Source organism: Myotis davidii, unplaced genomic scaffold (assembly GCF_000327345.1).
Source record: "Myotis davidii unplaced genomic scaffold, ASM32734v1 scaffold323, whole genome shotgun sequence".
In the NCBI taxonomy this organism is placed as follows: domain Eukaryota; kingdom Metazoa; phylum Chordata; class Mammalia; order Chiroptera; family Vespertilionidae; genus Myotis; species Myotis davidii.
Window position 1 is genome coordinate 3,527,133 of NW_006295491.1, and position 10,637 is coordinate 3,537,769.

At 45.6% G+C, this 10,637-nt stretch overlaps 1 protein-coding gene across 1 annotated transcript in view; it reads right to left on the minus strand.

Annotated features, from left to right (window-relative positions):
* DCLK2 (doublecortin like kinase 2) overlaps positions 1-10,637 on the minus strand; it is a 141,924-nt gene that overhangs the window by 20,958 nt on the left and 110,329 nt on the right. Inside the window, exons 7-9 of the mRNA XM_015568060.1 lie at positions 8,004-8,079; positions 6,593-6,701; positions 5,098-5,155 (exon numbers count right to left, since the gene is read on the minus strand). Of these exons, the coding sequence (XP_015423546.1) occupies positions 5,098-5,155; positions 6,593-6,701; positions 8,004-8,079 (243 nt within the window). The remainder of the gene's footprint in view (positions 1-5,097; positions 5,156-6,592; positions 6,702-8,003; positions 8,080-10,637) is intronic.

Genomic DNA, 10,637 nt, shown 5'->3' on the forward strand with positions numbered 1-10,637 from the left:
CCCTGCCTGTGTGCCCCGAAGGACACCTGTCTGTAGGGCTGGTGCTCAGGGAAGCAGCTCCCTTGGTGCAGAGACACCAAACCCTCCCCTCGCTGGTTCCCACCGGGACAGGTCAGTGTGACATCTCAGGGTCACTAACAGATAGAACAGGCACCCTTCAAAACAGCCCTCAGCAGGGCTCAGTGAGGCCTCCCTGACACATAACAACAGACGGCCTTCCTGTCTCTTCAGGGCCTCCAACGCCTCAGGGGGCTGTGCCGCTATTAAAGTGCAGGCACGCGGCACTGTGCTTGTACTCCAGCGGGAGCCACGTTTTAACCCCCGTTCCCTGGGAAATGGCTGGGCATAAGAGGAAGCGGCATGCGCGTGGCACAGGACGTGGGCATTAATGTTCCGTTCACCAGAGGATGCTCCTGATGCTCCTGTATTTCAGAATCCAGGACACATACGTGCTCACGGGGACCATGATTCTGATTTTAACCCTACTCACTTCTCCTCTGGAAATTCCACCCGATGGGCAGTCCTGGGGGGTCACGTACTGGGCTCTGCCCTGCAACAAGTTTACTCCCGGCATGAAGGAGTTATTCTCCACACGCAACGATGGGTCATGAACTGCTGCTCTGTTTTATCATGAGACATGAAACCTCTCAATAACGTCACACCCGTCGGTCCTCGTTAACTGTCTTGAATTGTCTTGAATTTGGGGTACACTCTGTGTTCACAACAAGCTGCCCTCTGACACATTCTATAGACACCATTTGCTACCTAAATACATGCGTGTATATGTCCATGTGTGTGTGTTCCTTACACTGTGCCTCTGCTATCATGAATTCCAGAACTAAATTTAGTGTTCCACTGCAGTGGGAACACAATTATCTTATCTCTAGTTCAGGATACTATTTATGGTTCCTCTCTTATCTTCATGCATCCATGTGAACATGTGTTTTCACTGTAAGCCATCTCAAATGCTTTTCTGACAATAGTTGGAAGTATAAACATTAACAATAAGTAATACACAGAGAAAGTCCGTTGCAAGCGCCGGCACAGGGTGGGCTGTGTTTTTTTTGTTTTTTCCCCCCTTTTTTAAAATATATTTTATTGATTTTTCACAGAGATGAAAGGAAAGGGATAGAGAGTTAGAAACATTGATGAGAGAGAAACATCGATCAGCTGCCTCCCGCACACCTCCCACTGGGGATGTGCCCGCAACCAAGGTACATGCCCTTGACCGGAATCAAACTTGGGACCCTTCAGTCCGCAGGCTGATGCTCTATCCACTGAGCCAAACCGGTCAGGGCAAAGGCTGTGTTTCTTGAGCGTGGAATGGCCCTGTGCTTGTCCAGGTAAACACTGGCCAATGACGGTGCAAATGCTAACCAGAGGCAGGGGAGAGAAAAGAACCAATGCTGACCAGGAGTCCAGTCACCGTTTGTCCATCGCTGTACAGGGTGCTTGTGCAACATCCTCACCCTTCATCCTTTAGGACAGTGCTTTGGGGCAGAATGCAAACCCCAGGTTCCTGACATCCAAGCCCACACTTCCTGTGTTACACAGCATCACCTTTCAAAGGAGATTGCTTTGGACAACGTCAAGTTGGAATTTTTCAAAAATGAAATGCTAGCTGCACAGCTGTACACATTTAATTGCTCGAAAAGACAGGAACGAGAGGTTGCATCATAGTGAACGGGGCAGTCAGGCAGACCCACACCAGGCGTGGAGCAGGAAGGAACACCTGTGCCCTTAGCGAGCAGGGCAGGGAGGGCCGCATCCTGTGCCCAGCGCTGGGAGCAGAGTGAGCTGCACTTCCTTGAACACAAAGGGGAGAAAATGAATCCATTCCCCTCTCTGCGAAGCCGGGACAGCAGTCGCTACCACTGTAGTAAAAGAGGCATTTTTTAAAAAAACCTAAATGGACGTATCACTTCAGTTCTCCCTCCTCCCCATTTCCGCCAAAGTTGGAAGAGTCTGTAAATTTACCTCTGCTTGTGATGCTCATTGAGAGTGATGCATGTAAAATAATCCCCATCACCAGGACCCAAGAACTCTCTCAAATTGGAGTTAAAAAAGGATGTCTACCGCCTAAGGAGACTGCACCTCCCCAAAGTTGTCTTTTCCCATGAAAAGCGTAACAGAAAGGCTCCTGGGACGCCATGGAGGACTTTCCCCTGGACTGCGGGCAGTGCTGCATTTTACATTGTGCAGCAATATTTTCTCTACCACTACATGTGACCTCAGACCCCTGTGTCCTACTTGACAGTGGCTGGTATTCTAAGCACAGAGCAAATGCTGTTGTTGGGATGTGGGAGCTGCTAGCCTTTGTCCCCAGCCTCTGACGACGCCTGTGTGGTTGTCTATGAATCTACTTTTAAACGAATCACCGCCAGAAGCAAAACAAAAAGCAATGCATGAAAATCTCTACAAATATTACCTTCCCATTTCTCATGCAACCCAAAACGTATCTCCGCTTCTAATACCTAAAAATACTCTCGAGATTTCATTTTCCAGGAAAAGATTTCTAAATACAATAGGAACACCACTTTTGCCTTGAACTGCACTGAACTAAACATTGTTCGACCATCTACCATTATTTATGCTAAGTGATTCATGGTTCTGACTCCAAATAATTTACATATGAATCATTTCCTGGCAGTGTGCCCTGGATCTGTGTGAGAGTAAATGACAAGGAAAACTGCTAACTTGGCAAAGGATACCGCCTTATCTCTGTCTGTGGTGGTTTTGAACATACAAAAGAGACAGAGATAGCGATAGATAGAGAGACAAAAGGAGGAGGAGGAGCAGGAGGGAAGAAGGGAGGGAGGGAGATTAGGGAATAAACAACTCTCCCAAACCAAACTAATCATCCTGTCTCCACACTGCCCAGCCCCATAAAACACACACAGTCCTTTCCTCCAGTGCCCTGTCTCACTGAAGGAACCTGGCTGTCCAGAGCAGACAGGAATCCCCCCCCACTCAACTCTCCCTCCCTTACCCTCCAGTACAGCTCCTGCATCACCAGGTCTACCTTCTCAACAGCCACTGAATCCATCCAACTCACTTCCATCCCCAGTGCCATCTCTCACTGAGACCTCTAGGCGTTTGCACAGGGACTTTCTCCGTCTGGAACGTTCTTTCCCCACATCTTGGTGAATTCCTGTTTATTCCTCAGGACCAGCTTACATCTCACCTCCTCTACACAACCTCCCTGCCGGGTGAGGTACGCCTCTTAGCTGCTCTCATGGCCCTCTGTGCTGGCTCCCCGCACAGCTCCTACTGGCTGTCCTGGAGACTTTTGTTTATCTTGCTCTCCAGTAACCGGCCCAGTGAGTCCTGAAGTGCTTGAGTGAGGAAACACTGTGCATGGCTCCTGACAGGCACTGGCTTCACAGCTGGTACTGTGCCCTCTGAGTATCGCTGAGGAGGATGCAGTCAGAGAGAGAAATGTTTAAATCACCGTCTGTGATTTCTGTGGTGGAGCTATGTAGTGGATTGAATAATCATCCCCCAAAGAAAGCAAGCCCCTGAACTTGTAAATGGTGCCTTATTTGGGGGGTGGGGGGGAAGATCTACAGATGTGATTACGGTTTCTGCAAGAGATCGCTCTGGATTAGCTGGGTGCCCTCGCAGCTGGCCTTAGGAGATAAGAGGCAGAGGGAGGTTTCCCACCCCGAAGAGGAAAAATGAACATGCAGGGGAGAGAGTGAGGTGAAGATGGAGGCCGAGGTAGAAGTGATGTGGCCAGAAGCCAAGGACCACCATCCACCACCAGAAGCCATTCAGTCAGAGGCAAGGAGCAGATTCTCCCCAGGGCCTCCCAAGCTGTGAGAGAATAAATTTCTGTTGTGGTAAGCCACTGAGTTCGTGGTAATTTATTCCAACATCCTTAGGAAACGACTACAACATTCATTTGGATTTATGTCCTGCTTGGGCTCATAACACGTGGATAATGAATGCAAGGCTGTGAGAAGAGAAGGAAGGACCACTTCTAAGTACCATAACAGAAAGCTCAGCGCTTCAGACACTGTGGGAATTCAATAAATATTCATTTAGAATGAATATTATTTAGCATATTAGACATAGAAGAATTCTAAATTTACAAACACCACAGCCTTCTCAACAGCCTTCATAAATCTGGCCCCAAAGCTGATCTTGCAATGCTCTCCTACTTAGAAGGTCCGAGCATACTCTCCGTGTGTGGGGCCTTTGCTCAGGCTGTGGCCACAGGCAGGAGATCCTTTCACTGCTTCCTGCTGGAAGCCCAGCCCAAATGCTTCTTGCTCTATGGTGTCTTCTCTGATCATTTATTTCTCTCTCATATGCTTCCCCACAAACTCTCCAGTTTGCAGAACTGGTATTTGTTTATATGCTAAAATACCCTACTTGTACCACAGTATCTTGCACACGTCAAATTTTAGGTAAACTTACCTAACAATGCTCATGTATATTGCAGACAAGCAAACCGAAGAGCAGACAGGTTAAGAATCCCACCCCCCACCCGCTAGGTTCTTATTACACGAACAATTGAATAAATTTAACTTGCAGAGGGAGCATGAGAGATTGGCCAATGTTTAGGCTGAGTAACCAACTAGCCCAAAATTCCTAAGCCTGCTCTGCCTCTGCTACCTAACCTGAAACTCTGTCTCCTTTTATGTAAAACTGGTGCATCTGCCAGCGTCATTAAAGCAGGAAGGCCAATTTGTTAGTTTGAAAGGAGCGTAGAGTCTCAGACTTCTCACACCTTTGGTGTGGTTCTGGGTTTTATTTTGAAACATGCATCTCCTAGAGAAGAGATTAAAATGTAACATTTTAATCTTTACTGGTGACACTATTACACATGTCCCCCTTTACCTCCACTGACCTCTTCTAGTATACTTTTTGATAGTGAGCACCAAGATCAAGACAATGTACTGTTTTAGGATAAAGGTTTCTGAAAAATGGCAGGAAAAAAAAAAAAGCTCCCTCATGTTTCCTGCACTAGTTTCACAGGTTTATTCCTGTTGTGGATTTGGCAAATCCTCACTTCAATGCCTTCAGCACAATCATCCATCATCTTACCGCGGTTTCTCAGTTTCTTTTACAAAGCAGGTATGGATACTGTACCTTTCCACAACATTTGGCTTTGTCTATAATCTTCAGGGCAAACTCCTTTCCGGTGGACCTACGGAATAATCAGAGGAAGGCCATTTAAAGCCCTCAGTCACAGATAAGATAGCACCATCCTCCCTGATTTCCTCCACAGCAAAGACTCAGGGAGGAAAGGCTGCTTCCTCTGCTCATCAGAGACCGTGCAGCCTCTGGTCCAGGAGAAAGGTACCCCCCAAAAGAAAAGAAAAAAATCCAAAGCCACACTGTCTGTCTCCTTTTTTACATGTTATTATGAAATAATTTACATATTAAACATACTTAAACTCTGCTGTATCAGACATGGACAAACACTGTTTTTTCTAATACTTAAACCTCAAGATAGTTCCCTTAGAAGGCAGAATAAAATTAGGAAAAATGATTCAAAGTAGCTGAAAACTTCCTATTACCAATATGTCTTCACATTAATCTATTAGTCCATCATTCAAACCTCAAAAGTCCCCAGACTTTCCATATCTATTTCTCAGCTCCAACTCCATCTGGTGCCATCTTTGCCACACCTCTGGATGCCCGCTTCTGGCACCAGAGAGATCATTCACGGGGACGCATGACTCTTGTTGTTATTTAACATTTAATCACCTTTCACATATTTTAGTTTGAACCTGCCAAAAAATATCTTTGCATATAGGAAAACAGTTCAACAACGAACGTTTCAGAAGTTCTGGAATATAGCAGTTCTGACCGGTGGTCACACTACCCACCAGTCAGGCCACCTTGGAAAAATAACTTTTATTTAAGTTGCTTCCCTATAACATAAACCAAACCCTGCCTCGGATTTCTAATGGCACCACCATAAGGAGGTGCAGCAGAATGGAAAAGCAGTGGTTGCCAGAGCTTCCTGAAAATTCCCCACAAAGGGTAAAAATACTACTGAGAACAGGCAGGGAAGTGGCAGGCATATAAACACAGAGACTAATCTGAGCCTTTTCCGGTTTTGATGTTGTTTGCGAAAGGCCTGCAATTTGCACGAATGCTTTTCTTACCACTTGAGAATTCAGGACCTTAAAATAAAGCTGGACAAACAAAGATATAATTCTAATATAGGCAACAGTCTGAACACTGATCTTCAATGGAGTCAGAGTTCATGCATCCTGAACTACTGGTACATGCAGTATTAACTGAGAGGGTCACTGTGGGGATTAGACGAGTTACACCACTGAGAACTATGCCTAGGACAGGGAAATGCTCCACGAGATTTTTAAAGAATACATCTTATTCTTTCCCAGTGTTCTCTGGCTCGTGGATGAGACATGATATATTGCTTAATCAAAATCAAAGCATACTCTATCTGAAGACATGTTTTTTCCCTGACAAACTGCTTGTGGGCATGCAAAACAGCTGGGGCCTAACTTAGGCTCTTTCATAAAATCTTGTGTTCACTCCGGTTAAGAATAAACTCCAAGGAGAAATGTATGGGTAGGTGGAAAAATGATGGTCCTCACCATCCACTCACCTGTCCATGCACTCTTTGACTACTGCAAAATTGCCATCACCAATAACCTTTCCAATTCTGTACTTCTCAAGAAGAGTCGAAGATTCAATGCACCTGTTTCCATTTATGCCTAGGAAAGAGGATAAATGCAAAGTTGAAAGAACACACCAACATTTCATCTTGATTCCTATATACTTGTCAATCAATTGCAATGCATTTATTTCTAAATCTACGGTAAAACTATGAGGAAAGTCTCTGAGCATATTGTCTGAATAGAGTACCTGAATCACCAATTTTCTTTCGACTTGACTGGTTGGCATCAGAAACCAATATCATCAATAAAGATAACAAATATCTGAAATGCCAGCTAAAATAAGCGATTCTTTGTGTAACAAAGAAGTCTAACTAAAACTTCAAACATTTTGTCAAATTTGAGAAAGAAGAAGGGGATGATGTTGGGATTTAACCTTAGATATTGTCACAAGATTTCTCCTCAAGATTTTTTAGTAAAGAAAACTCTAGCCAGCTAGGATGCCTGTTAAAGCTAATAACTGGCTCAAAGAAAGACAAATACCATATGATCTCACTTATACGTGGAATCTAATTAACAAAATAAACTGACAAACAAAATAGAAACAGAGGTATGGATACATGGAACAGACTGACAGCTGACAGGGGGGAGGGGCCAGGGGAGACTAGGTGAAAGGTGAAGGGACTAGCAAAAAAAACATAAAAATAAATCAAACAGACACAGTCAACAGTGTGGAGACGGCCGGAGGGAAAGGGGGTGGAGGGTAGGTGGAGGTGTGCAAAGGGGCAGAAAATGGGGACAGAAAGAGACTTTGCTTGAGAAGATGGGTGCACGATGCGGTACACAGATGATGTTTTATTGAGTTGTACCCTTGAAACCTATATGGTTTTATTAACCAACTAGAGAGGCCTAGTGCACAAAATTTCGTGCACTGGGGGTTGTGGGGTTCCCTCAGCCCAACCTGAGCCCTCTCGCCGTTACCCTTTTATTATTATAGATATTAAAGCTAATTCCTGGCTCCAAGTCTTCTCAAAAAGGTGGTGGTAGTGGGCGGTAGGGGACAGGACGAAGAAGAGGTTAAGATGAACCACTTTTTACAATGTATCTCCAGTACCCAGGACATTGCAAACATCATATAAAGAAACTCTTTTGTTAACTAATTGAGAAAAAGAAAAGTCTACATATAGGACTTGTGAGCAGGTTGCCCCTAAGGAAAAATAAAGAGAGCTCAAATCTAAAATGTGAGATTGGACTAGCTTAAGTAACAACCCACTAAGACCAAACTGGTGACATGATCACCTCCCTGCTTAGGAAGATAACTGAGCACATGTGGATTTGGGGTGGCCACCAAGTTCCCACAGATGACTTCCTTTATAAACGTAACATCAGACTGAGAACTACCTTCGGGACTCAGGCAACGATCGAGTTCAGGCCCGCCATTTATGTTGGAAGAAGATCTGCCATGTGCAGAAATCTGCTGAGAGAGGAGAGTGACCATTATTTATCAGGAAAACTTGACAGATCTTCAGCTCGCTCGTCCTTAGATAACAGAAAATGCGTATAGAATGTAAAATACAGGCAGAGAAACAGGAGGTACGGCCTTTCTTTCCTCGCACCTCTCTCCCTATACACATCACATTAATGCATTTTATCCTTAGAGACAGTATTTTTTATTGGGATTAGACATCAGGAAAATTGACAGCGTGTGACTCTTTGATATTGTGTCACTTCTGACAATGCAATAAAATAAAGGTTTCTGTGGCATCAAAGCTCTATGGGGTACTCACGAGTGGCAAAGGCAGGCTTCGAACTACCGATTGTTCCAAGTCAGCAATGACTCCCCAGATCTCACAGCCGCCCCCAAGGCTGACCTCAGGGCGTCCCTGCCAAGGGCAAGCCCTTCTGAGAACCCAGCCCCATGCTCCCAACTGCACCACCTCAGGACCCAGCGTGCAGCCCTGGCTCAACCCTCGTCTTTACCGACCCTGAGGCAGCAGGATCCCTCCTGAGCACCGTGAGGGTTTTCATTACTAGGATCCAGAGGGAAATTAACAAAAACCTGAAGCTCCCATTCTAACACATAAATATCTCTAGTTCTTAGTTAAATTGAAAATCTCACATTATGAATATTATTCATATTAAGTTTATTATTCTGTAGGCTTATGGAATTTTTTCGTAAACCCCAAGGGCTCTTATGCTTTTGAACTAAAACATTTCCCTTTGATCTTTAATTTTCTCTTCTCTCTCCTCTCCTCTCCTCTCCTCTCCTCTCCTCTCCTCCCTCCCTCCCTCCCTCATGCCTTTCAGGAGCTTACAGGGTCAAAGGACCTACGAAATCTTAAGAAAGCATCTTCGACATTTTTTGTCTTGGTATGTTTCCACACTTGCATCTGTGTCCACACATCCAACTACCCTGGTAGCTTCTGGCCCATCTTCATGGCTGCATCCCCCATGTGCAGCACCATGTCTGGTACACACGGTGCTTAACTCACACTTGCTCCACAAAAGCATCAAGGACACAGGTCCACGGCAGGGACCGCCCTTCCCAGAGTGCCCACTGGTTGGAGTCACTGGATCTATTCTCCTCTGGGTGAGGTGAATTTCACTAGAGCTGGGTTTGGTTCAAACCCCAGGAGAGCCCAACGCTTATAAAACATTCCTTCAACCAGGATCACCCACAAGTTCTTCTGGGATAAAAGACGAGGCTTGAGAATGAGAGGCACGCAACACCAGGGCTGTTTGCTCAGACCCGAGGCAGCTGCACCTGTGTGGACTATAACGCTGGCAGCAGCGTGTCCTGTTAGGAACCCCGAGGCCACGGGAAAGGAACGTGAGATACACCAAATGAGCCCCCGTCTGGCGTGGTAAACACCCCTCGCACAGGGTTCTTTTTTCTTCCCTCTGCCCTGGCAGGTGCTGTGCAGATGCGTGGGTCCCTTTCTGGGGGACAAATGCTGCACTAAACACCGGACTCCTCAGAAGTCAATCATGTTGCTTCCTCACAATATGAGGTAACTGGTCAACAAGGAAAGGTTTTCAAAATGTAGCAATTGCATTTGTTTTGTTGTTTTATTGTTTTATGCCCTGCCATACTAGGCGGCTTCTAAACAGGCGGAAGTCTATGCTAGGATGTTTAAAACAAGACCCCGAGCGGGGATGTAAACCGGAGGGGAAGGAAAGGAAAACCACCGTGCTCTCCACTGTTCCGTCCCCCACTCCCACCTCACCCATGTCCCCCTCACACTTGTCTTGGCAGCTCACCAGCGGCCCCCTTGGTCTCCCCTGATCCACGCACTGTTGCCAGAGAAACTTCCACAGGACGGTTCTGGTATCAGCCCCAGGATCCAAAAACCTCAGTGGGTCTGTGTTACCAACAGAATAACCCCCAAATCTTCAGTGTAGCATTCAGGTCGTTATGTCCCCATACCTGCCTGTCCAATTTGTTTCCACTACCTTTCCCCCCATACATTTAATACTTAGGTTAACTCAGATAATCTCTTTTTGTTGAAAAGTTACTTAACCTTTCCAGGTCTTATCTTTGGCTCTGAATAGAGGGACAGTAGCAGCACCTAGCTCAAAGATTTGCTAAAGAATTAAAATTAGCTCACACAGGTAAAATCATTTAGCACAGCCACTGACATGGAACACTAATTCAATACCAGTTACTAGCATCTCTCCTTAAAGCAGTGGTTCTCAGCCCTCTGGCCCTTTAAATACAGTTCCTCATGTTGTAACCCAACCATAAAATTATTTTCGTTGCTACTTCATAACTGTAATGTTGCTACTATTATGAATCGTAATGTAAATATCTGATATGCAGGATGGTCTTAGGCGACCCCTGTGAAAGGGTCGTTCGACCACCAAAAGGGCCGTGACCCACAGGTTGAGAACCGCTGCCTTAAAGCGTCTATCCCACAGGGAGCCTCGAAGCGAGTGACTATGGGCTGCTTTTAAGTTGTTGAATGAGCAACGGCTAGAAGAGAACTTCTGCTAAATGATTCAAAGTCTGTTCCTCTTCCCATCCAACCCTTCCTA